This window comes from Mauremys mutica, chromosome 5 (genome assembly GCF_020497125.1).
Source record: "Mauremys mutica isolate MM-2020 ecotype Southern chromosome 5, ASM2049712v1, whole genome shotgun sequence".
Taxonomy (NCBI): domain Eukaryota; kingdom Metazoa; phylum Chordata; order Testudines; family Geoemydidae; genus Mauremys; species Mauremys mutica.
In genome coordinates, this window is record NC_059076.1 from 119,118,419 (window position 1) to 119,145,511 (window position 27,093).

Sequence of the window (27,093 nt, forward strand, 5' to 3'; positions counted from 1 at the left end):
ACACATCCAACCATGCAGTGCATTCTTTGCTTGGAAAGCACAGACAGTCAAGAGCAGACGAAGAGAATAATGACAACATTTATGTTACCTTCGGTCACATAGTTGTGGTCTCGAAGAAAGCTGTGGTTAATTTTTCGTGTGTCCGTGTCCTCGCCCATTTACAGCAGGATTACTCAGCATGCCTATCCGCAGTGGACTGATAGAATCAGCAGAGGTCGTCACAAGAGCACCATCCATGCTGCCACTGCCTAGCAGAGGCGGAGAACAGACTGGGCTACTGAGCACAGCATAATGAGAGCTAGTGATGCAGCACAGATTTGGGGGGTGAATAATAAATAAGTAATAAGAATAATTGCAAAAAAAGAAAGGGGGACAAAAGCTCCAATAAATTAAGAATGCAAAAACCCCAGGAGGTGATCTGTGTGGAAAAACTACAGGCACTTCTCCTGCAGTTAAAGAATAACCCAATTCTTTAGTCACGTACTCCTTAAACAAGCTCCCCTGCAGAGTCTGCTCCAAGTGCTTGCTGCTGTGGAATCTTGCCGGATGCTAAGAAAGTGGCAATCAGCGTACTGCAGCAAAGGCTGCCCGGTGAAGCTCTGTGATTGCTGTTGCTGCTACTGCTGTCATATGCCTATGCTGCATCAGAGCAGGCCCCTCCCAGTCAGCTTCTCACTACCCAACCACACAACATCTGCATGTAGTAAAGTGAAAAATGAGACTGCAGGTAATTATTTTAGCTCTTCTGCTGGTGAGATGGGCAATGAAAAATTTAAATAGGGGGGAAGGGAACTTCAGGCTGCTTAAATAGGTTTGCATTGACACATATTCCACACTAGCATGAAGGTACAATTTGGTACTGGTCAATACTATCAAAATCAGCAAAAGCAACAATCATTCAGTGTCAGTATGTATAAACACCAGTGAACTTCCAAAAGCTGCCTATGAAAAATTGTTAAAAGATTAGGAAATCTAAGGAAAATATGGAGGTAAAATAAACCCAATATATAGAGTTTACGTGCCACAGTTCTGTACTAAAAGGTAAATTATAATGTATGAAAGAATCAAAAGCAAGAAGGAACAGAAAACAATCTCAGGTTTCTTAGCAACTTGATAGTACAGGTAGGGGGAGGTGGATACAGGCAATGCTTGCAGATTACACATATGGAGGGAGTTCCTTAATGCTGCTGTTCTTACCCACTGTATTTTTCCCCTCACTCAGAGAAAGGAATGCCGGGAATGAGCCTCTTCAGAAGGAAGAGAAGTGTCACTGAAATATCATTCATTTGTAATGTAAAATAAACATAAAAATAAAAGACTTTTGCCAAAGCCTTTTAAACAAGTGTAGTTACAGAGATTCATGTTACTGAACTCTTTCAAGTGAGCGGACCAGCCACGTTCCTCAAACTTTTGGGCAATCTTACCAGTTCACCAGACCAAGCTCTTCGATGTACTAACTAGGTGCTTGTTTTAAAAGACTAATATTTGAAGCAGTGCTAGCACACTATGGTTTGAAATATGCAGATCTGATTAAGACAAATGGCAGTGCACCAGGGTCCACTATTAGTGTAGGAAGAGGAAAGAGGGAACACCAGTCACAAAAGCCTTGAAGTACTATTACGGCAGAGAGACAGTCTTGTGGTTTAGTCATTGGACTTAAAACAAAAGAAATTGGAGTTCAGTTCTCAGAACTGCCACAGACTTCTTGTGTGACCTTGGACAAATCCTGGTAAGGTCTCTGCATCTCAGCTCTTCTTTTATAACTAACAGGATGGTTGTTCAGGATAAATTCATTAACAGTCTGTGATGGCCTCTGACAACACTCTGATAGGGGCCATATAAAGTAAGCAGAAAGATTAGTGCTATATAAGCCAGTTTGGGATCACTAGGATAGATAATATTAATCATAGGGTTCTAAAGATTTCAGCACTGAGTAAATGAAATGAAGACAGATACTTCACCTTATCATTGATTAAACACACGTACAGCACAACCTCATGTTATAATCAGCATTGCAGAGCAAACATTGTACCTTCAAATTTCAGGTAGAAGAACAGTGCTTCAAGCAGAGATGGAGATATTTGCTGCTTGTGTTTTGAAGTTACCACCTATCACTGTATAGACTTGTCATCATGCCTCCCACCTTTAGAGCACTGCTGCATGCCTGGGTGCAGTGTTGCAGGGCTTCTTCAGCTCCAGTGCCCCATGTCGTTGTTCTGGTGTGTAGCAGGGTGCTGGTGCAAAGGCACCTAATTAGCTCCTGCTCAGCCAGCCCCAATCAGGAGAAATAAATTGGGGCTGGGGAGAAGTCTGGTGCCTGGCCTCTGGAACTGGCTGCACCTGTGGCCCTGCTCGTTGAAGAGCTATAAAGGCTGGCTGGCAGCCACTGCAAGGGGGGAATGGCCAGGGAAGGGACAGTCTCCAGGCTGAAGGGAGACTTCCTGTAACAGAGGAGATAGGAAGACCTGTGTGTATTTGTAAATAGTATCGCTGGTGGTGGGAACTGTATATAAATAAAAGCCACGGGTGCTGCAGCAAGAAAAGCCTCACAGTGCTTTATTGAGGGAGCACAGAGCTCAGCAAAGGGGGTGGCCCAGGAAAGGACCCGGTTACAGGTGCCACAACAGTCTGTCATGGTGCTCAACCTAGACCTCCGGCCACGTCACTGCTCAATCCATTCCCCTTCCAGGGATAACAGAAAAGTCCAGATACAGGAAACTTAAAACCTAATGTCTTCCAAGTCCATCACCTGGCCTCTATCAGGCACTTGCTGTTCTTGGCTTCTTTTACTCTTAACACCCACTGGAAGAGAGAGAAAGGGAAACCCAGGCCCACCCTCCCCTCTGGGTTTAGGCAGCTAAGCACCATTCCTTCAGTTCCTCCACTGTTTTCCCTGGGCTGCTCCTACCTTTACCTCGCTCATTGGTATCTCCACAAGATCTACAGATGGCTGCCCCCAATGTGACTTTGCAGTTCCTCACAGCTTCTCCTGGGACCAATTACGTAAGTGTTTTCTAAAAGCCAGTCTCAGCTCTTCCCTGTGGCAGATGGATCATACGGTTAGCAGCTCTCTGCCTGTTGCCTTAAGACAGTCAGTATCTCTCTCCCTCAAACAGCAGTTCCCCTCAGCTCTCTCTCTCTCTGGGACTGAGGTTGTATCAAAGGCCTCTTGTCTTAGCTTAGGCCTGGTCTACACTAGGACTTTAAATCGAATTTAGCAGCGTTAATTCGAACTAACCGCTCAACCGTCCACACCAGGAAGCCATTTAATTCGAACTAGAGGGCTCTTTAGTTCGAATTCGGTACTCCACCCCGACAGGTGGAATAAGGCTAAATTCGACATGGCTAGCTCGAATTAGGCTAGGTGTGGATGCAAATCGAACTTAGTAGCTCCGGGAGCTATCCCACACTGCACCACTCTGTTGACGCTCTGGACAGCAGTCGGAGCTTGGATTCTCTGACCAGCCACACAGGAAATGCCCCGGGGAAATTTGAATTCCTTTTCCTGTCTGGGCACTTTGAATCTGACGTCCTGGCTGGACATCGGGGCGAGCTCCGCAGCACCTGCAACGATGCAGAGCTCTCCAGCAGAGGAGTCCGGCCAATCCAAGAATAGAAAGAGGTCCCCAGCATGGACAGACCGGGAAGTCCTGGATCTGATCGATGTGTGGGGCGAGGAGTCTGTGCTGTCGGAGCTGCGCTCCAACAAGCGGAATGCAAAGACCTTCGAGAAGGTCTCCAAAGCAATGATAGAAGCAGCAAAGAATCCTTTGGCACCTTATAGACTAACAGACGTTTTGTAGCATGAGCTTTCGTGGGTGAATACACTTGCATCCGAAGAAGTGGGTATTCACCCACGAAAGCTCATGCTACAAAACGTCTGTTAGTCTATAAGGTGCCAAAGGATTCTTTGCTGCTTCTACAGAACCAGACTAACACGGCTACCCCTCTGATACTTGAAAGCAATGATAGAGAAAGGATACAGCCGGGATGCAATGCAGTGCCGCGTGAAAATCAAGGACCTGAGACAAGGCTACCAAAAAGTCAGAGCAGCAAACGGACGCTCCGGAGCCCAGCCCCAGACATGCCGCTTCTACGAGGCACTGCATGCCATTCTAGGTGGGTCTGCCACCACTGCCCCACCAGTGACCGTGAACTCAGTGGATGGCATAGTGAACCTGGACAGTTCCTCCTCGATGTTCGCCGATGAGGAAGGGTCTGTGGAGGACGGCGCAGGCGACAGCCAACACAATACCGCTTTCCCTGACAGCCAGGATCTCTTCATCACCCTCACAGAGATCCCCTACCAACCCTCCCCGGCCGTTAACCCGGACTCTGAATCAGGGGAAGGATCAGGCGGTAAGTGCTATAAACATGTAAACATTTATTTTTTATAAAACAGGTATAAAAAAATAGAAATACTATATATAAAATTTTCAATGAAAAACTATATGAAAAGTAGGTCCACACATATAGGGATTGAACAATAATCCTCCAGGGACAATTCAAGAAAGGTCTCATTTAGGTCCTCGAAAAGCCTCCGCAGGAGGTTCCTGGGGAGAGGTGCCTTGTTGGGTGCTCCGTGGAAGCACACTCTTCCGCGACAGGACATCCTTATGTAGATGGGAATCATCGCCTCCACAAGCATGGCCGCATATGGTCCTGGTCTCTGCAGGGCTTCCCTTAGCATCCGCTCTTTGTGACTCCGAGGGACCCGCATCAGGGTGATCTCGTTCGTGAAATGCTGCATCTAATTAGGGCAATTAGTGTATTGTTACTGTTGTGAATGGTTGACTTTTACTTTGCATAACAATGACCCTCGCTTAACAGCCACGTGTTGTAGGCCACATAGGAAAAGCATACATTGATCTTTCCCGTGCACTGGCGGGAGTGGCTGGAAAAGGGTCAGAGTATATGATTTCCAGATTGCCTTTAGCGGGAGGGCACAGCTATCCATTAACTGATAAGCAGAATGTACTGTAAGGCTTACCAGGACTGTCTGCTAGACGGATTCAGCTGTCTCTCCCCACTTGTCCGCTCTCCTGTGCAATGCCGCAGCCAATGAGAGCGTATTCCGAAATCTCGAACTTGTCCTGAGATCTCGTGAGACTTGTTGCCCTGTATGGTCTTGTTCAGAGAAACTGACTAGACTGTGTTCACTGTTCGCAAACATGTATCTGTTCAAGGAAATCAGTTACTTTTCCCATCACAAAGCTTCGGGTCTTTCCCGGACTGCCCCGGCATCCCCCTCGCAGAGGTTGGCGCAGATTAGGCGGCGAAAGAAAAAGACTAGGGATGAGATGTTCGCGGAACTGATGGCCTGCTCCAGAGCCGAGGCGGCAGAGCAGAGACAGTGGAGGGAGACCCTATGTCAACAGTATCGCACACACATCGAACGGGAGGATAGGTGGCGGCAGGAAGACCAGCAGGCGACTCAAACGCTGCTTGGGCTAATGAGGGAGCAAACGGACACGCTCTGGCGCCTTGTTGATGTTCTGCAGGACCGCAGGCAGGAGGACAGAGCCCCCCTGCAGTGTATCTGCAACCGCCCTCCCCCGCCAAGAAGTCCTGCCCCCCCTCACCCAAAAGTACAAGACGGAGGGGCGGTAGGGGCCGTGAGAACTGTCACTGCACCACTGCATAGCGCTAATGTACCACACACCTCTCACGCTATAAATTTGTAGAAGTGCTTCCCTTACAGGCTCACCCAGTCCCAAATCCAAGTTTCATCCCCCCACTGTGTATTAGATTATTAAAAGCTGTTTGCTGTTATTCACTGTTTCGGTCACGTCTTTCGTGTCAGAGGATTTTTTTGTGTAGGGGGGCGGGGAGGGGATTTATAATTGCACGGTATAGCCTACATTACCAGGGTACAGACTTGGGGGCATGATCAACTGCAGGGCACACACACACTGCAGTCAGTAGGCACCAGGGTCACTCTGTGTGGTGTATGCTGCCCCGGGTCATTCTGTGATGTGTATGCTTGTCCAGGGTCCTAGCGCCTGCCACCCCCTTAATGTTAAGGCACGCTGCCCTTACCATGCACTTCCACCGTAGCAACGAGCCTCTCCGCTGCCCTGAGCCCCAACAAGAGCCCTCATCCACGGACAGATACTCACCCTTCCCCCACACCCCTCACCCCTTCCTACACCCAAACCCGCAGCCCACTGCCGTCATCCAAACCCCTATCCAAAGAAGGCACCACTCGCCCCTTCCTGCAAACCCTCCCCTTCATGCACAACCACTTGCAACCGTCCCCCACCCCAGAGACCTATGTAGGAGCAGGAGGATGTCATTCCTCTATGGAACAAGCGGTCTGTACATCAGTGCACACCGTGCCCAGCACAGTATGCGTCCATGTTTCAACACCTGAACAGAAATGCAAAGTAAAACAAAGATTTATTAATAATGAGCGTAACAATTAATTTGCTTTAAAACGTGCTTTGGAAGTGGGGGAAACTTGGAGAACGGGGTATGTAACCGCAGATCGAAATCGACACATACAGACACAGGCCCAGGGTCAGTTTCTCTTGAAAGCAAGTGGAGAGTCATAGGTTACCCTGCTCTCCGAGGAAACTTGCTTTCAAAGCCTCCCGGATACACAGCGCTTCCCGCTGGGATATTCTCTCGGCACGGGTGTCTGGCTGAGCGTAAACTGCAGCCAGGCGATTTGCCTCAACCTCCCATCCGGACAAAAAGGTCTCGCCCTTGCTCTCACAGAGATTGTATAGCACACAGCAAGCAGCAATAACTACGGGGATATTCTTTTCGCTGATGTCCGAGCGAGTCAGTAAGCTCCGACATCTCCCCTTGAGACGTCCGAAAGCACACTCCACCACCATTCTGCACTTGCTCAGCCGGTAGTTGAAGAGTTCCTTCTCTCTGTCCAAGGGGCCTGTATAGGGCTTCATGAGCCAGGGCATTAGCGGGTAGGCTGGGTCCCCGAGGATCACTGTAGGCATCTGCACATCCCCAACCGTTATTTTGTGGTCCGGGAAGAAAGTACCTGCCTGGAGGCGTTTAAACAGACCAGAGTTCCTGAACACACGCGCGTCATGAACCTTGCCCGCCCACCCAACGAAGATGTTGGTAAAACGTCCCCTATGGTCTACCAGTGCTTGCAGCACCATAGAAAAGTAGCCCTTTCGGTTAATGTACTCGCTGGCCTGGTGGGCTGGTGCCAGGATAGGGATGTGAGTCCCATCTATAGCCCCACCGCAGTTTGGGAATCCCATCGCGGCAAAGCCATCTATGATGTCCTGGACGTTTCCGAGAGTCACTACCTTTGAGAGAAGTTGCTCAACGATTGCGTGGGCTACTTCAATCACAGCAACCCCAACGGTAGATTTGCCCACGCCAAAGTGGTTCGCTACTGACCGGTAGCTGTCTGGCGTTGCAAGTTTCCAGAGGGCTATGGCCACTCACTTCTGCACACTCAGGGCTGCTCGCATCCGGGTGTCCTGGCGCTTCAGGGCAGGGGCCAGCAAGTCACAGAGTTCAAGGAAAGTGCCCTTACGCATCCTGAAGTTTCGCAGCCACTGTGATTCATCCCAGACCTGCAGCACTATGCGGTCCCACCAGTCCGTGCTTGTTTCCCGGGCCCAGAATCGCCGTTCCACACCATGAACTTGACCCATTGCCACCATGATCTCCACGGCGCGGCGTACCCTGCTTTGTGAGAGGTCTGCGCCACTCTGTGAATTCCTGTTCTCACCGCGCTGCCGGAGCCTCCTCGCCCGATTTCTCAGCAGCTGACTGTGGAAGATGTGGACGATAAGGTGCGAGGAGTTGACAACGGCCATAAGTGCAGCGATGATCGCAGCGGGCTCCATGCTCGCAGTGCTGTGGCGTACGCGCTGTAACTGACAAGAGAAGGGCGCGAACAGATTTCCCGCCGGAGCTTTCAGGGAGGGAGGGCGTGATTGACGGTTCAATGACAACAGTTACCCAAAAGCACCCTCGACACATTTTTCCCCCAGGAGGCATTGGGGGCTCTACCCAGCATTCCAATGGGCAGCGGGGACTGCGGGAACTGTGGGATAGCTTCCCACAGTGCACCGCTTCCAAAGTCGACGCCAGCCCCGTTACTGTGGACTCAGAAATTCGAATTAGTGTATTTACTGTGGATACACAAATTTGACTTCATAAGGTCGAATCCACAAATTCGACTTAAGTAGATTCGAAATAGTCTTGTAGTGTAGACAAGGCCTTAGTCAGTTGTGGCCAACTCCCTTCCGCTGAACACCCTCTCCAAGTAGCCTTTCAATCTGGAGGGCTCAGCAAGCCTGCCTTCCCCTGTCAGCATCCAGTTACTGTGAGGTAGGAGGCAGCTTTTACGCTGCTCCCCTTCTCCCAACTCTTTCTCAGTTGGTTTGGTCAGAGGAGAGCCTTCCACTGCCTCCTCTGCAAAGTATCAGGCCCTTAAAGGTACTGTGTTCAGACTCCTTCCCTAATCACCATTCATTTGCAGGACCCTTAGGTCACTATGTGTGTCTATTGGGACCTTCCAAACCCTTAAAAGGGTCAAGCCACGTGGGAAGGATGGGCTGACCACTTGGCACTACCCCATCACAGGACCATTTTTCCTGTATTTACCAAACATACTAACCCTAAAGTGGCCATTCCAGGAATGCTGTTTCTGCATTTAAAATGTCACTTAAAACCACATTAACAGAAATACTGACTTCTGACATGGCACTTTGAGGCATGACATCACAAATGATGCAGGCAGCACTGCCAACTTGCAAAGACATAACAGTTCTAATGTAGTCTCCAGACATTCTAGCAATTACCTTGAACTGCAAAAATGCACACAAATAAAATATACACCTTTCTGTCTGCCCCAGAAAAGGGTCATCTTGTAGTTAAAGCACTGGACTAGGACTCAAGCAATCTGACAGTCTCCTGCTAGGTTCTCATACGGTGCCTAGCACATCAGCAAGGACGGATAGTCCAGCAGTTAGGGAACTAGCCCAGGATCTAAGACGTGATTCCCTGCTCAGCTAGACTCCCCGTTTCATCTTTGGCAAGTCACTTGGATTCTCTGTGACTCAGTTGCCCATCTGTAAAATGGAAATAATAGTACTTTCCTATCCTTTCCTATTAAAGAGAGATCAGATACTACAGTAATGGGAGCTATACAACTATCTAAATTATTACACAATCCCCCAATCTAAACTGCAGCCTCTCTTATTGTAATACAATAACAAGCAAATTCTAATCCCTCTAATACAGTGGTTCTAAAATTTATTTGATCGTGCCCCCCTTCTTTGTGTCTGTAGTAGTTTATGTCCTATGCCCCCCACCCCCACCCCCACACGTACATATACAGATATATGTGACAGTAGTGCTTCACTTGAATCAGCTTTGGCTTCTTTGTTTTTCGCTTGAGGGTTTTGGGTTTTTCTGTTGCCCAAATGAGCCAATTAATCTATTGTAATAAGAGTAAAAGCAAAACTGTGATTGTGGTCCATGCTTACAATTAAATGTGCACACCACATTGTAGCAAACGGATTAACATACAGATGGCAACAACTTGGCATAATACTATGCAAGCTTAACAGAAATCCGTCAAAATGCACAGCGCCATCTAGAGTCAAATGCACAGCGCCATCTGAGGACCTGATATGCCTGGAGGAATCAGCTTTGCTAGTTATGAATTGCTGTGGGTAAAATGTGCACAGTAAGGTTTTTCCCTAAAGCTTCTGGCACTCCACCCTTCCCCGAATACATTCTGCACCCACCTCCAAGAAGGGCCCACCCACCCCCACTCCCAATTTGAGAACCTCTGCTCTAATACTGTCTCCTGCTGTCACTCAAGTCAGGTCACTTAATCTCTCTTCCTTTATTTCTTTACCTATTAAATTATAGTGCTGCTTTCTACTCAACTCCCGCGGGTGTGTTGATAGTTTATTCTTTGTAAGACTCTTTAAAAATGAGAAGTGCAATTACTATGAAGAATATCATCTAATTTCAGTATATAGATCAAGTTGCAATTTTGATTTTTCTATATTTGTAGGAAACTAGTATATCATAAATATTGATGACAATATTAGCTACAGTTCACAGAGTACTGTCAGATCCTATAAATATAACAAAATGGAAATTATACCTAGCATTCCATTAAATTAAGAAAGTAGACTCTGCAACTAATGACATTTGTTTTGTATAAAATACTCCTAAATCAATCTGAGAAAGCTTGAATATTTCCCCCGCATTAGTTTACCTTCATTGGTGCCAGGATTTCACCTTGTGAGCTCACGTCCATCCCATTGCTCTTATGGTACAATTAGAAATTTTTTAATGGACATTCAAAGTTATACTTCAAATTATTCAAACTCCCACAGTTTGTATAACTTAAACCAAGAGGACCTTCCCACCACCATCTTTAGACACTTGGGTCTAAATTCTGGCACATGGAAGTCAATGAGATGTTTGCCATTGACATTAATGGGGCTAGAACTTTACCCTACATATATAATATTCATATACTTCCAATTAACCAGAAGCAAACAAATCATTGCTCAAAATAGACATCTGTTGGAACCATAGAGGTGCCACGAGTGAACTCCCTTAAACAACACAGTTAAAGAGGAGCATAAATAAAGGATTTATATCCACTATGCCCAGGAACATATAGGAAACAAACATGGAAGTGCTTGTTTGAAAATATAACAAATGGGTGGTGGAGGATGGTATCATGGTCCAACTGGAGGCAGGAATCAACCATCTTGATAGTGAATGCCAGATGACAAGTAGGATGTGGATAGGCTGTGAAGAGCCTAGAAGGTGAAGGCAGGTAACTTATGTTTGATGCAATAGATTCATTCACAGATTCCAAGGCAAGAAGAAACTAGTGTGACTAGTCGGACATCCTGAATAAACATAGGCCATAGAACTTCCAAAACAATTCTTGTTTGAACTAAAGCATATCTGTTAGAAAAACATCCAGCTTCAATTTAGATATTGCCAGTGATGGAGAATCCACCACAATCCTTGGTAAATTGTTCCAGTAGTTCATTACCCTCACTGTTAAAAATATACACCTTATTTCCTAGCTGAATTTGTTTAGCTTCAACTTCCAACCCCTTGATTTTGTTGTCTGGAATGGGATCACTGGGGCAAGGGAAGGGGACAGAGAAGGGAAACAAAGGAGAAACCTCTGCAACTGTGACAGGGGAGGAGGAGGAGGAGGAGAAAGCTGTTGGAAGAGAAGGGAAGGCAAGCTGAGTGGAGGGGCAAGGTCATGTTGTATTTTGTCAATTTTCTCTTGGAACAAATCAGTGAGATCTTGTGCAGAGAGATGGGGAGAGCTTGAGGAGTGAGTCAAACATGCTGCAAAGGCAGCAGGGACTGAGAATATCGGATTCAATTGGGTTGCAGAAGTAGAGGTGTTTAGCTAGGAAGAGGAAAGAACTGAAGAAGGGGAGAATGAATTTGTAGAGGAGGAAGTCAGCCTGATCATGGGATTTCCACCAGAGATGCCCAGCAGCGTGAGAGCAGGAGTGAAGGAAGCAAAGGTGGGAGAGAGCCAGACTGAGGGTTCAAATATGGCCCTGAATATAAACAGGGCTGTATCCTTCTTGTAAATATTTTCTAATGGGCTTTTGTTTACTGAGCAGGGGCAGCTCCAGGCACCAGCACGCCATGCGCATGCCTGAGGCGGCAAGCCACAGGGGGTGCTCTGCCGGTCGCCGCAAGGGCGGCAGGCAGGTTGCCTTCGGCGGCATGCCTGAGGAGGGTCCGCTGGTCCCGCGGCTTCGACGGACCTCCTGCAGGCATGCCGCCAAATCTGCGGGACTGGGAATCTCCCACAGGCGGCTGGCAAGCCGCCGAAGGCAGCCTGCCTGCCGTGCTTGGGGAGGTAAAATACCTAGAGCCGCCCCTGTTACTGAGGGCCATATATTACTAAATGCCACGTATACAGAAGTCCCATGGAAGTGAACAGGAGGTATTTTAGAAACGGATCTCAGGATATGGCCCTGAAAGACAAACTCTAAACATTTGAAATAGGGAACAGATGATACACTAAGTCCCATTTAATTAGATGACTCCAAGTTTCCCAATCTGATCATCATTAGAGCAATTAAACTTTGATTTCAGCCAAAGGAAAGAGCATCTGGATCCTAAATATTCTCTTTGGGCTGACAATCTTTTCACATACAAATCATTTTTTCTATTTGAACACATTAGTTAAATCTACAAGACATAGACATAAATTTCCCTTCAAAATTTCATAGTTCAGTGGGATTTAGCCACACAGCTGTTCATCAACATGTTATGAAGAATGAGTTGTTCAAAGCAACTTGTTGAATAAAAATATTTAGCTGGAAGCTATGCAAATTATAACAAAAGCAGAATATTCCTAAGTATCTTAATTCGTCAAACATAGGATTTTATAATGTGCTCATCACAGTAGCCCTTTACTAATATCCTAAACAATTGTAAAATGCATCAGAGTCAATGTACCAGTTTTTCTTCACACCTTGTAACAAAGTAGGACAAAATACACAATTAGAGCCACAGTTACAAAAACACACTAAAAATATTTACCCAAATCCTTTTAATTTACACTTATCCCAGATTTAACTGGGATATTTAAGAACCAGATACTCTTTCCCTTTATCCACATTTAGCTTATGTAGTAGGATGTAAATTGCTTGCCGGATATCTCCCCCAATTAGGCCAACAGCTATTGTTTTCAGATTTTTTTTGTCCTAAATAAATTCAGATAAATTATATTGTACTGTACAGTCATATTGCCCTATTCAGACTCCATCTCTGATTTAAACGGATAAAGCAGCAGGGGATCATACTGTGAGAAACAGCTCTCCAATTTTGCCTCCAGTCTCACTCAACTTTTTGTAGAAGAGACTTCTTCAGGGTTCAGGGTCTTGCTGTGGAAATCCCTGTATTCGCTTTACTCTTCTATCTGAATTTATCATAAAGGTAATTGAAGCAAAAGTGATAATAAATGCTTCTCTTTTCTATCACTTATTCTGAAGTCCTCAAGAACTTTGCATTAGATACTCTGTATCTGGGAGAAGAATTGACGTACTAGTTTTGCTACTATGAAGGGTGTGTCACAAATGCCTAAAACAGAGTTATTATCAATTAAGAACACCACAAACCACCACATACTTGCAAATGGTTATTTATTTTCTTGTGGATTGGCCTTTGGTGTGCAGATACTGGTGGTAAAAATTATAGCTATCCTTATAACGTACAGTACTGCCATGCCATTTCTCCTTTTTTTTTCTTAATAGGTTAACCTTAAAAGAACAACAATTAATGACTGCCAAAAATGTGTCCAAGTATAAATGAAATGGGGGGCATAAAAAAAAAAAAAGAGAGGTCAGCAATGAGAAATAAGTTGACTATGACCCTGAAATGGAGAAAATGATAATGTGTGTGTCAGTAGGGTGTCCCAATTTTATAGGGATAGTCCCGATATTTGGGGCTTTTTCTTATAAAGGTGCCAATTACCCCCCACCCCCGTCCCGAGTTTTCACACTTGCTATCTGGTCACCTTATGTGTCAGTATTATTTCTCCACGGTGTTTCTAATTAGCAACTACAAACTCCAAAACTCTGTCATGCTTCGTTATACATCCTGGTTTGCTTTTTCATTAAGTTGGAGTATCAGGAATGTCTAAAATAAAAGACATTGCTGTATAGCCCAACAAGCTGGGGAAACATAACAGGTACAGTTGGAAATCCTCACAGAAAAATTAAAGATGATGTTCTCCTCATGCTATCAACATGGCTTCAACATGAAAATAAACCCTATCAACAAATTATTGATCATATTTACATTAATGACAAATAGATAATCACAATAATCTATACTCAGCCCAGATACTCCAGAGAAAGAAATGGTAACAGAACTAATTCCTCTCAGCCTCTGGGGGTTTCAGAAAGCAAACAATTAAACATTATCAAGGAACGTAGACTGTGGAAACAAGTCTTCCTCAGCATCCTCACTATATTTTTTCCACTGAACATTTCATAAGGATTCTTAGAGCACGACATTGTACTACGGTTGTATCTTCACCTACCCCTACTATTCAAAATCCACTGCTAGTGCCAGCCCAGCAATCTAGCAGTAGTGGAACACAAGGGATCAGAGTTCAGACTCCAAACTCATTTTTTGCTCCCTGGACTAGCAGGACTATGAAGAGAACATGCTCAGCACCAAAAGAGGGCACACCACATATTCACAAGTAAGCCCCACTGCGCAATTCTCAGAATGGCTTTGGTAGGATCCAGCAGGACCTATATCCAGCTTTCACTTGGAGAGATGCGATACAAGGCTTTTGAAGCTGATGGGAAGAAATAAAGGAGAAAAACTGGTGGAGCCAGTGAAGAACCTAGTGCAAGGAGGCCCTGATCTAAGTTGGGGCCTCTGCACCCTACTGAAATACAAATAAATAATGATGGTAATAATAATAATTGCAACAACAATAATAGCCAAAGGTGGATCTGAAAAATAAGGAGCCAGGTGCTGAGGCAAGGCCCTGGTAAGACAACTCTCTCTCCTACCCCTTTCTACTAGGTAAGGGGAAGAGTCTTTCTGGGGCACCTCCCAAGCTGCTGTCCCTGGAGCCTGCTCAAAGTTCCATCTTCCATATCAGTCTCTAACTAGCCGGTGCAATACTATCCCCTGCCTCCCTCTGGCCGCTGGAGGACAGAAGGAATTTTCTCTTTCCCTCAGCCCACGCAGAGGCTCCTGACTATTGGAGGGTAGGGACAACTTCTGTACCTTTCTCTAAGGCAGGGCTGCCTGGGGGGGGGCGCAAGTGGGGCAATTTGATCCAGGCCCCAGGCCCCCCGGTGCCCCCACGAGAGTTTTTCGGGGCCCCTGGAGTGGGGTCCTTCACTCGCTCCGGGGGCCCCGGAAAACTCTCGTGGGGCCCAGGCCCCCGGAGCATCTTCAGCGGCAATTCGGCGGCGGAGGCCCCCTGCCGACAAAGACCCCAGGCCCCCTGAATCCTCTGGGTGGCCCTGCTCTAAGGTTGCCAGGAATTGCAACAGCTTATTGGGTTAATAAAATGCTTTTCAAAAATCACATGCTGCTCTACAGGAAAAAGACAATTCACAGACAAAAATATGAGTTATGGAAAGGATGACAGCCTTAACTATGAGTTTTCTGGGTTTGGGAGACGTGAATGTGATATCTGCTAAGGACACCCAGAATTGTGAGTTACTGTGTTACCGCTCTGCTTCAGCAGGAGTGAACTTTGCTGCTGCTATGCTGTGTGTCAGTTCCCTGATGAAGAGCTAGCTGGCTAGGCAGACAAGCTGGTGTAAGACTCTGCCTGTCTAAACCTTGCCTTGCAAGTAGCAATCAGTGAACCCCAATTCCTGAGCTTCCTGGAGACGTCTCTCTGCAGTGTCCAGTCCCTCTGACTAGACACCCACAGAAGTTAAGTTTGCTGCCTCCAGACAGAGAGTGTACACGCCAGCCTGTTAGGTTAAATGTTCTTTTTGCTGATACAGACTAACATGGCTACCACTTTGGATTCCTCCAACAGAAAGTGTAGCTTATATTTTTATGATTATTACAGTGGAAAGCAAAGAAGGTCTCATGGTTAAGCATTATCAAGACTAACAGGGAGGAACTGGTTGTGATTCTAAAGTTTAAGGCCATTTGGGTGAAAGTGATCATGAATAGATAGATTGATCATGATAGACTTCATGATTCTTAAGAAAGGAAGGAAATGAGTGATTAGCAAAATGACAATGGACTTCAAAAAAAAGCAAACAAACAGATTCAGAGAACTGGTAGGTCAAGCCCCATGAGAAGAAAATACAAGGGAAAAAGGAGAGCTGGTAGTTTCTCAGAGACATTAAAGGCACAACAGCAAACTATCCTGGTATGAAGGAAAGATAGGAAGGAATAGTAAGAGGCCAATATGGCTCCATCAGGAACTCTTTAATTACCTGAAAATCAAAACTATAAAAAGTGGAAACATGAACAAATTGCTAAAGATGAGTACAAAAGAATAGCACAAGCATGTAGGAATAAAATCAGAAAGGCTAAGGCACAGAATGAGTGACACCTAACAAGGGACATAAAAGTTAGGAAAAAGAGGTTATAGAAATACATTAGGGACAAAGGAAAGTATAGTAATGCCTGTTTTGCTTTTGTCTTCATTAAAAAGGTTAATTTTGACCAGATAATTAACACAGTTAATTAATTAAGGTCAGGCTTGACGAAGCCCTGGCTGGGATGATTTAGTTGGGGATTGGTCCTGCTTTGAGCAGGGGGTTGGACTAGATGACCTCCTGAGGTCCCTTCCAACCCTGATATTCTATGATTCTATGAGTACTCACCCTCCACTGTTAATACAGAGCACTGAGATTATTTTTTTTAACAAAACAAGAATTTATTAATAAAAACAGGTATTTAAATGATACTAAGCAATGAGACAGGTGTGGTTACAAACAAAACAAAACATGCTATCTAGTGACTAAAACTTAATTTTACCAAGTTACAATCTTTGTCTAAGTAGGTTTCTGACTTGCATAAAGTTTCCAGCAGGAAACTAAGTTTCCTCTTGCCTTTCAGACCAAGAGGATCCAGCTTTCATTGTCTCAAAGGGTGCTATCCTAGTATGTCCCCAACTGATGAATAATTCAAATGTCTTTTTTGCTCCCCTTCTATTATTCAAAAGTCCATTGTCTTTGCCTCAAGAGCCAGGAAGATCCCCCAGAATGACTGTTGAATAGTCTTCTCCCCTGCTCGTTTGGCTTGATGGCTTTGTTTACCATTTGTAAATGTACTTTCGTTGTTCTCTGCCTGTAACCAAGCTGGTCAGATAGGTAAATACACATTCCTTTGTCTAGAGCTGGCTGGTTTTATACTCCAACTGCCCAACACATTTAAGAACATATTTCCAGCACACATCTATAAAACTCATTCATTCTGTATAACCCATACATACATCACACAGTGATTTTCACGACCAATGTCTCACCAGTTTACACATGATACCTTACGTGACACCTTTCAGATACATATTATGACAATGGTGTGTTGGGGCAAGGAGCATGTTAGTCCTGATGTGAGTTACAGTATGGGGTGCCCTCTGCCAACTGACATTGAGGGACTCTAGGGGTCATGATTAGCAGCTCCAAGTCTTGGCAAGTCCTTTAACCCCTAGTATGAATCTGGCATAAGGTGGTTTAGTCAGAAAATCAACACCATCTGACGGTTTTGTAGGAGCCAATAAGAAAGTATTTTTTGGTTTCATTCTACATTAGTCTATTTCATAGTGAATGGGTTCCCAGAATTACAGCAAGCATAAACTGCAGCCTTCTACATCAATGGTTCAAGTTCAGCCACGATCAGAAAGTCATAATTAGAGGATTGTCCAGTGCTCCCTATCTGATGGGTTAGTGATCTAAATCCAGTCCCTACTGAACAAGAGTCCCAGAAGCAGATTCACATGACTACAATGTAGCCAAGGCATAGAATGGTTTTCCATCTCGAACAGTCCCTTGGACGTTTTCTTCCTTCGGCAAGAATCAGCATGGGAGATTTAGGCTTCTTAAATCCCTCAAAGTTTGATCTTCCAACCTTGTTCATGGTCAGCCTCATGTTTTACTTCCTTCAACCTTAGCTCTACAAACCTTCTGTAAAAGTGTGCCTTCTGCACACCGGTCATTACCCTACCACTGCACTCATCTTGTTCTCAGCTGGTGCAAAGCTGCAAATTGCCTCGATCATCTAAGTAGTTCCTCGTTTGTGACAAAAATCAAACTAACAGTTGTTAAGAATACACTAACTTTTCACACCGAAAAATCACTTGGTTTCCTTGTCTCAATTGTTAACAGCCATGTTTCTGCTCCATCTAACAGGGTTGTCATCGCTACCGCATTGAACTAACGTAACGTAGGTTGTCATACAGACATCCTGCCACCCAAACAGAAGTCTTTGAAGATGCTGAAATGTCATTGACGCAAGACTGATCTGACATGTGACAACTTCTTCAACCTCCTGCTGTCAGCCAGCTATGCAGATATATAAAACTATTCACCCATTCGATGTCATTGCCCTCTACCTGCAGCTGGCATCCACATTACAAAAATATCCACCTCTGTTGGCCCCTTTGTTTAACAGTCTCAGCAAACAAGACCAAGGACCAAATGAGCCACTATGAGATCCCTAGAATATAAAGTTTTAGAAATGGGTTCATATTGTTTAGATTCTGTAATAATTTTGTTTGAATATTTTATTGTTGTATTTAGTATTTTTGTCAATAGCTAAATAAATTACGTAATGAAAGAAATACGAGCTGTCCCTTTAAAAATAGGGTGGGAGCACCTGGAGTGACCTTGCCCCTCCACTCAGCTTGCCTTCCCTTCTCTTCCAACAGCTTTCTCCTCCTTCTCCCCTGTCACAGTTGCAGAGGTTTCTCCATTTCTCACCAGCAAGAAATCTCACACAGGAAGCATGGCTGCCACGTTTTGTGCAGCTCCATTATAGTTAAAAGACAAAAATTTCAAGGGGTTACACAGAGACATTACTTATTCATACTACCCTCATTGTCAGTACATAACTGAGATGGGGGGATTGATTACTCCAGTTGCTCTGGCAAAAGGTTTTAGCAGTATTTCAGCCCAGTGGGTTCCCTTATACAGTTCTCCTCCATCCTGGGTTGGTCCACACCATTACCTTTTACCTTCATCAACAAAGCTCTTCATCTCCTAGCAATTTTTCTAATAAAAAATAAATCCACCAATAAAGGAAAAGGGAGAAGTTATTATTTGTTCTTGCCCCTCTGAGTGCTCAAAAGGAAATTACTATTTTGGTCTGCAAATTTAATTCATCTTCCATTACTTCTGATTCTTCATACTGCCATTCGATGAATATTTCATCAAGCACTTAGGTGCTGCCTCATATACGTGGTACATCAGGCCGAATATGTCAGGCAGTGCTGTGCAGATATATCGGATGCCTCCTCTTTGAAGTGACAACTGAGATGGCAGAGATGGCATCCCCTTTGAATTCCCCTTAGAATGCCGGTGCTTCACCACCATGTTCTACTGCAGCTGGCCTCCACTGTATCATGAAGGCTGAAGTTTAAGTCTTTGAGTGCAACCCGAAGATTGTAAGATGTGAGCATTTTTCAAAAGCAATGTCACCATTATAGTCCTGTTAACCGTTTACACAACACCAAAGCTCTACATGGACACTTAAAACTGACTAATCAATTTAGTATTAACAGGTGAGCAGAGGTGGATTTACAGTCCTGCTGAGATGGCTGTAGGTGACCAAAACAGGAAATTCTGTGGCAATTTAGGAGAAGTAGAAGGATGGAGTGTGGTGTGGAAAACTGTTGGCAAGAGGTAGAAGGGCCAACCAAGCCTTAGCAGCTGAATCTACAACGCTTGCCTCTCAAGCTGTGGTACCTCTGGCACGCTACCAGGGACTGTTTCCAGACAAAGACCTGGTGTACCAAATCACTAAAAAACCCTGTGAGAGGGCAAGTACAAAAACAATTGCCTCCAGTAAGAAGACAAGATCCTTGACCCAAGTCGCTTGCTATTGAATTTAGGAAGAGGAGGCAAACAATTAATGATCACGTGTGAAGTTGGGAGAAGATGTGGCTGGAGAGAAGACTGGCTTTAAAAGGCTAAGTGAAAGAACAGAATTTTAAGAAAGGATTCAAAGTTTGTTTGGTTTATGGAAACAGGGAGTCTTTTCCATGTATACACATAGTGTGACATAAGTACAAAGTTGTAGGTAGCTGGAGACAGACAAAGTGAATCCTCAGAAGAGAAGACTGAGTGAAGCATAGGTCGGGCGTGGCATGAAGGCGGCAATGAGAACAGAGATGTAGGCAATGGCAGAGCTGTGCAGCTCCTTTGAACTCTATATGGAAAGAGAGAGAGAGAGAGAGAGAGAGGGAAAGCCACTGAAAAGGATTCAGGCCCCTCTTCAGGAAAGCACAAGCTTAAGTACTTTTCTGAACTGGGATGGACTCAAGCATGTGTTTAAGTAGTATCCTGAATCAGGGCCTTAGAGAGCAAGGATGTGCAGGAGTGACATGACCAGAGCACTGAGATAGGAAAGTTACTTTAGCTATAGCATATTAGAAGGACTAAGCTGGTGAGAAGTGGGGACTCTAGAGTTAAAGGAGCAGATTTTGAAGATATACCAGCAGAAATAAAATGCTTTCTACAAGAACGATCACATCAGAGCAAGCAAGGAAAAAAGGGGAAACCCCTTCAAATAATGCAGCACCATCAAAGTAAAATATCCAAAACTGCCTGAGAGTTTCTTTGATATTGACAAGATAAACTGTAATAGCAAGGGTTTTTTAAATGTAGGAAATTTTAATTTGAAAAATTTAGATTAGCAGATTAGTTTAGTGTCCACATTAAAAAGTAACCTCAGACATGTTTTGCTAATTTAGAACTTCAGATGTTTCAGGGAAATTTCTAACAAGCACCAAGTCTATTTAGCAAAATCAATAAACAGGATACTGTGTTGTTTTCTTTCCAGTTCTCTCACAGGAAACAACTTTAAAGGGAACTAAGGGATCTACCTTTCCTTAGGACAGCAGGGAAATAATTTATCCTCATGGGGACTTTGACAGGACATCTATCCCGATTCCTTCCCTTAGTCAATATCTTTAATTAATTCAGATAGGTATACTGTAAATTACTTGTTCTCTGGTACTAATTTACATGACTAAGAGCAGTTAAATACTTCTCTCTTCCATATCAAGCTGAAAGAAATACATTTATTATTTCCTTAGATTTGTATACAAAAATAAAAAGAGGTGCCTATGTCATGTTCCAGATGTCCCTGCGATAAGTGTGTAAAACAGAAATAATATTAAACAGTCAGAAGAACACAAAACTCTCTCATACACAGATCAACCTCCATGAAACCCCACCCTACATCTCAGCTCTCGCAGATACAGCATGTCCTAAATGGCAACACAGCCAAGCTATTCTGGAACAGAGAAGGAAGCCTGTTTCAGAGACAAGGGTCCATTCCAGAATATGGTCTAGTGCCAGCTCCCTCTCTTTTACATTGAGGGAGAACCAACTCAATCAAGCACCTCTATGGCTCACAAGTGGCATGAGGGGTGAGGCAAATCTGTCAGGTAGAAACACCTCAAGCCATATAGACATAAACAGGGATTTAATAAGTGAATTTATCTCCCAAACTATCTTGATCATCAAAATTATTAATATTAAATATTTATGTTAAACTAAAAGCAGCAAAGAGTCTTGTGGCACCTTATAGACTAACCGACGTTTTGGAGCATGAGCTTTCGTAGGTGAATACCCACTTCGTCGGATGCATCTGACGAAGTGGGTATTCACCCACGAAAGCTCATGCTCCAAAACATTTGTTAGTCTATAAGGTGCCACAAGACTCTTTGCTGCTTTTACAGACCCAGACTAACATGGCTACCCCTCTGATATGTTAAACTAGTGTCTAAAGGCTTAAACCAGATTGTGTCACCTTGTGTTAGGCACTCTTCAAACACATAGAAATGACAGTCCCTGCCCCCAAAGAGTTTATAATCTAAAAGATGTTATTCATCTGGTAGAATGCAAGCTAAAATTAAATTAAATTAAATACAAGCAAATAAAAGCAATTAAAACCTGGCAGAAAATAATCCACAGACATTCAGTGGGTGGAAAACACAGTGCTTGGGGAAGCAAAAATGCTGAAAGAAACTAGCATTAGAGAGGGCAGTAACCTATATGAGAGTGTGCAAGATAAGAAGTTACAAAAAAATGTCAGCATTCACATGGGGAAGTGTCCAATTCTGCAGCAATAAAATGGAATCTACCTAAATACTGTGTTCATTTCTGGCCACCGCAGCACCAAAAAGAGCAATCAGATTTCAAAAACGCAACAAAAAATGATTACAAGTTGGAAGGAATGATTTACAAGATAAGAATAAAAGAACAAAATATGTATAGCTTTGGTAAATGATGACTCATTTTAACCTTCCATGAGTATTTCAAAGGAATGTACTAGTAAACATCAAGGAATGATTAACTGTTTAAAGAGGTTCAAAAAGGAAGAACTAGGAATTAACAGGAAGAAACTAAGCAATGGAAAATGTTCGGTTGCATATTAAGAAATTTACTAACAATGAAGAGTATAATTTTCAAAAGTGCTATGTGATTTAACCACCTATATCCCATTTTCAAGTCACTTAGCACTTTTGAAAATTATAGCCAAAGTCTTATTACAGTGTGGAATAGTCTACACAAAGGAAGTTGAATAAACCCCTTTGGCTTGAGTCATTTAAAACTGCACTAGACAGAGTACTGTCTAAACAATCCTTTAATAGCAGGTCTTATATCTTTAAGTCCTATGACTTCTCCAGGTACTAATTAACAAAATGTTTTGTAACTCTTCCCTTGTACGTATAATAAAACAAGATGCTTAACATTCGTTTGGGCCAATGTAATTAATGAAAACAGGCATTTCAAGTCTAATGAAAACCTAGCCAGTGTATTAAACCAGTCATTTAATTCAATTCATTACTGTTTTCAAACAAAGCAATCGTAACTAACAATATATTGGTAAATAAAGTAGCAATTGCCGCAGACAGTTTAACTTGAAAACTAAGTTCAAGGTCTTTGTTGACATAGCTAAATCTGATTATTCATTCAGTTCACTCATTCACAATCAAGCTTGCTCAAATTAATAACTATATGGTACCATTCAGTAGCTTATATTTGTGAACACTGTCAGTGGAACAGATAATATGGAAGATTTGGGGAGAGGTGGTTCCCTCTCCTCCTTACTTGGTTTACAAAAAAAAAAAATCACAAAGCTACAAAATCCTCTTCATCTTTGCAAACTGAATTAAAATATTGTGGTTTTATCTTTAAAAGCTACAGTTTTTTTTAAAAAACGAAACAAAACACTAAGCTACAGGGAACCTAGTTACTTAGCAACAGTTATAAATCAACAGAATATGCTGGAATTACACAGCTCATAGAAACTGCTTTTTAATTCAAACATAGTAACTTCAAGTATCAGCCACATTCATACTGTAATTTTATCTGAAAGACCTAATTTATTAAGATAAGATTTTACTGATAAAAAAAATGAATTAAAAGAAAGGATTCTGACTGTCCCTAAGAGAAGAGTTCCATTGAATGATATATTCTTTGGATTTGATTCACAGCTTTCTGCATCCTCTAAACCAAAACAGATTTTTTTTACTGATATCACCAAGAATCTCTATCTTTTCTATTTACTGTAACTCCTTTTTACTGTATGTAACTTCCCAAAGCTAGTTTCAAATGTGAAAATGGTCTGTTTCATGACAAACATGTGAAAAAAATGCTGCTTTTGCATGAAACAGATTTCCACTCAAATGGTGTCTCTCTCTTTTAAAAAAAAAAATTAAAAAAAAAATAAAATCTCAACATTTTCACCATTTTCAAATTCAAAATTGTGTTTGGATAAAAATCAATTCTCACACTGAAACGTAAAAAATAGTCCAATATTTCCATATATTTCAGTGAAACTGGGCACCCTCATAAAAAGTTTCCCATAAAAGCAAAATGTATCAGCCAAGAAATAATCCAGAATGCAACTGTTTCCTCCCCATCGCCCCTCCTCCCACATAAATACAGGGAAAACAACCTTTGAAAGGGAAAGAACAGTCATTCTCCTTTCAAAAACACATAAACCATCCGTGTCTCTCACAGGTCAATGTATGTGCGCCTGTGATTGTGTGTACCCTCTCTCGGGGTGGGGAGGTAGGGATACTGCAGCGGGCCTGGAACATATGTGAAAAGTGAGGAGGGGAGGTGTAGGGATGTCCCAGAATCAATAGGCTGCAGTGGGAGGTGAGCACGGGTGACTTGGACCTGAAGGTCTAAAAGAGTCTCCGGCATGTCCATCTGGTGCTTGAGAAGCATTAGCAAGTACTGCTGTCCTTTTGCTGCATTTCTCCTTGCCACTCTCTCCCTTTCCATTCTGTTTGAAAGGCTGCTCCTCCAAGACCTCTGCTCTGTATCTGCAGCACCAGAGACTTCCAGGATCTCTTGGAACAAATCGTTCTCCATCTTCTTTCTTCTCCTCCTTATCTGTCTGAGCTGCTCCGCTGGAGGAACCCACAAGGCCACATTTCCAGGGGCAGAAGACACAATGCACAGAAGCTACTATTGAGTATTTTCACTTCTCTTGATCTACACAAGTTACAAGCACTACATTCTCACTTCCCCTAGGGATTTACGGAACACAGCGGCAGCCCCAGCCATGGTAAGTACGGCCCAGGGTAAAGGGAGCAATTTGGGACAACAAGGTGGGGAACACATGGCCACCAGTACATGTGGAGAGGGCATTTGAACTGAATACTGGCACTGTTTTCCACAGGTGGTGGTGATTTTAGCTGATATCTCACTCCTGAGGGTATCCGAGGCTGAAAGGGAAGAGCTCCTGCATGCATCTGGCTGCAGACTGGGTCCATATGCTGCTAGCCTGTGTGCTGCAATGGTGCCTGCTGAAGTAGCTGCTGACTGGCAAGGGAAAGTGTCCTACCATGGTGGAAGAAATAAGGCAGTCCTCCCCAGAAGCCTTCAGCAGAGGATTGCAGACTGTGTCCAGGAAAGTTTCCTCAAAATCTCTGGGGAGGATTCACGAGACATCCTGGTGCATATAAATAAACTGTTCCGCTGGGCCCCCTCTGCCTAACTGTACAGGGGAATGTAGCAACTCTACCTCTATTGGTTATTTCACTCTCTCTTCAAGCTGGTTTGTTTCCCTGCAATATCAAAGCAAACAGCATACTTACTGGAGGTTCCTTCCCCAGCACCAGGCTGGATGGCAGGGACTGGCTCAACTGTTCCGGCATCAGAAAGAGGTCCTGGCTCACCATGCCACTGGATCCCTGGTCGACTATCCCCCAACTCCTCCTCATCCAACACCTCCTCCTCACTGTGCACTGCAGGGGCATGTGACTTCAGCTCCCCTGAAGTCTCTTCAGGGCTCTTGGGAGCGGTGGTGGGGTCTCCCCCGAGGATGGCATGAAACTCCTTGTAGAAACGGCATGTTTGAATGTGAAAGCCCGAACCTGTGAGGTGGTGAGAGCCCTCACGTTACACTGAAATCAATGGAGTGATGGACAACATACAGCACCTGAAAGGATGAGGCCCTTCAGAACAAAGCTTGCCCTAGAACAGTGGTCCCCAACCTTTTCCATGGAGCTAGCTGCCGAGGATCATGACCGCCAGACAAGCAGCCGCCGAAATGCCACCATGAAGCAGCAACATCAAGAGGCGTCGCCACCAAAATTCGGCGGGATTTCGGTAGTAGCGCTTCTTGACGTTGCCACTTCTCGGCGGCATTTTGGTGGCTGCTTGTCCAGCGGCCAGTAGACGGGCGCACATGGATGCCCTGGCGGGCGCCATGGTGCCCGCGGGCACCGCGTTGGGGACCTCTGCCCTAGAACTTCAATGAGAGTGGTACTTTATCTGGGAAAACATGTCCCTACCCAACAAACTAGTATGACATACCCAGCATGCAGTCTAGACTGATAAATAGCGGTGTCACTCTATCCCTCTTACCTAGGCTGCCCTTTACACTGCTCTGCTGCTATAGCCTCCAGTCTGGACTGCTCACTAGCAGCCTCCAGCATGCAAGTCACTCCCAGCTTCACATTGGCTTTCAATGACCAGAATTACACTGCAGGGTGTCCCCCAGACACTCTCAAGTCCTAGATTTTCCCCCAAAAATGTATGTCCTGTGCTGCCCATCCCTCTCCTGGACAATACAAGTTTGTATAGGTCAGTTATGTCATCAGTGGAAATAATATGCACAGATCACGTTACCTCACATTGAGTTTCCCCAAATACACACTGGTTTAGATAAGCCAGTAAAACAGGTCTATTAACTACAAAGAGAGATTTTAAGTGAATACAACTAAAGAGGTATAAGAGTCAGAAATGGTTACAAAAAAAAATAAGGATAAAAACGCAACTGATGCCTAAATTAAACCATGTTAAATTTGAAGTAAGGCTTTCTCATCACATTCTAGCATTCTTATTGAGGCCAGCTCTACACTACAAACTTACATCGGTATAACTACATCACTTGGGGTGTGAAAAATCCACACCCCTGAGCAATGTAGTTATACCAAGCTAACCCCCAGTGTAAACAGTGCTATGTCGATAGGAGCGCTTCTCCCATTGACATAGTTACTGCCTCTTGTGGATGTGGATTAACTATGCTGATGGGAGAAAAATTTCCTGTTGGCAAAGGAGGATCTTCACTGAACTGCTGCAGTGGCATAGCTGCATCGGTACAGCTGTGCCACTGCAGCTTTTTAAGCGTAGACTTGCCCTGACTGAAGTTCTTTCCATCAGGATCCCTCTCCTACTCCAACCTGCTTCTTTTGTCCTTCAGAAGCCAGGAATCTGTGAATGCCAAAGGCAGAGAGAAAGGGAGGGATCCTTTTGGGGTATCTACCCCTCCTTTTATAGTCCTGTGTCCCCTTTGAGAAACATTTCCAGATGGGATTCAGGAAACAGTCTATGGGAAGGGTGTTGCCTGTTGTTCTATCACCTGTTTGAGCTTCCTTCATTCCTGTTCCCGTCTGATGACTCTATTTACGGCTTAAATAAAAATTAAGCAGAGCATACATTCTATTGTTTGAGATCTACCTTTTTGCCAACTTCTGTTTGGGCAAGCCTATGGAATCCTATAACTTTACATACTATGCCGCTACACATTTTATCAGGACAATATGGACCAGCAAATTATGGGTTTTCAAATGATACTTCGTAAGGCATACTTTATACAGAGATTATTATAATAGTGTGCAAGCAGTGAACGCAAAGGTACAGTCTGTCACAGTATGCAAGTAGAGGATTCCTTTTATTATGAACTAATTCGTATTTGTTTTTATTTAATACTACCACAATACACCCTTTAAAAATAAGGAAATGTACAGATATCATTGAAGCCCTCTCCTTAACTCACTGCCTCTCTGTTTTTAATTCACTCCTCCATGCTTTAGCACTCCATGTTTTATCGTCAGCAGATGACGCTACAGTGTCCTAGAAATACTGCAGTCTCTAAATACAACAGCAAATT

The 27,093-nt window shown here is 44.0% G+C and overlaps 1 protein-coding gene across 5 annotated transcripts in view; it reads right to left on the reverse strand.

Annotated features, from left to right (window-relative positions):
* The window catches only part of PPP2R2C (protein phosphatase 2 regulatory subunit Bgamma), a 280,747-nt gene that overhangs the window by 201,052 nt on the left and 52,602 nt on the right, over positions 1 to 27,093 (reverse strand). For 2 of the 5 annotated variants that reach the window (XM_045018598.1, XM_045018600.1), the window contains exons 1-2: positions 2,033 to 2,124; positions 89 to 248 (exon numbers count right to left, since the gene is read on the reverse strand). The exons of 1 other annotated variant lie outside the window; for it this stretch is intronic. In XM_045018598.1, coding sequence (XP_044874533.1) covers positions 89 to 158 — 70 coding nt within the window. In that variant the 5' untranslated portion in view covers positions 159 to 248; positions 2,033 to 2,124. Of the gene's footprint in view, positions 1 to 88; positions 579 to 2,032; positions 2,125 to 27,093 lie in introns of those variants that run through there. 2 more of the 5 variants (XM_045018597.1, XM_045018599.1) reach the window with 2 other exon arrangements.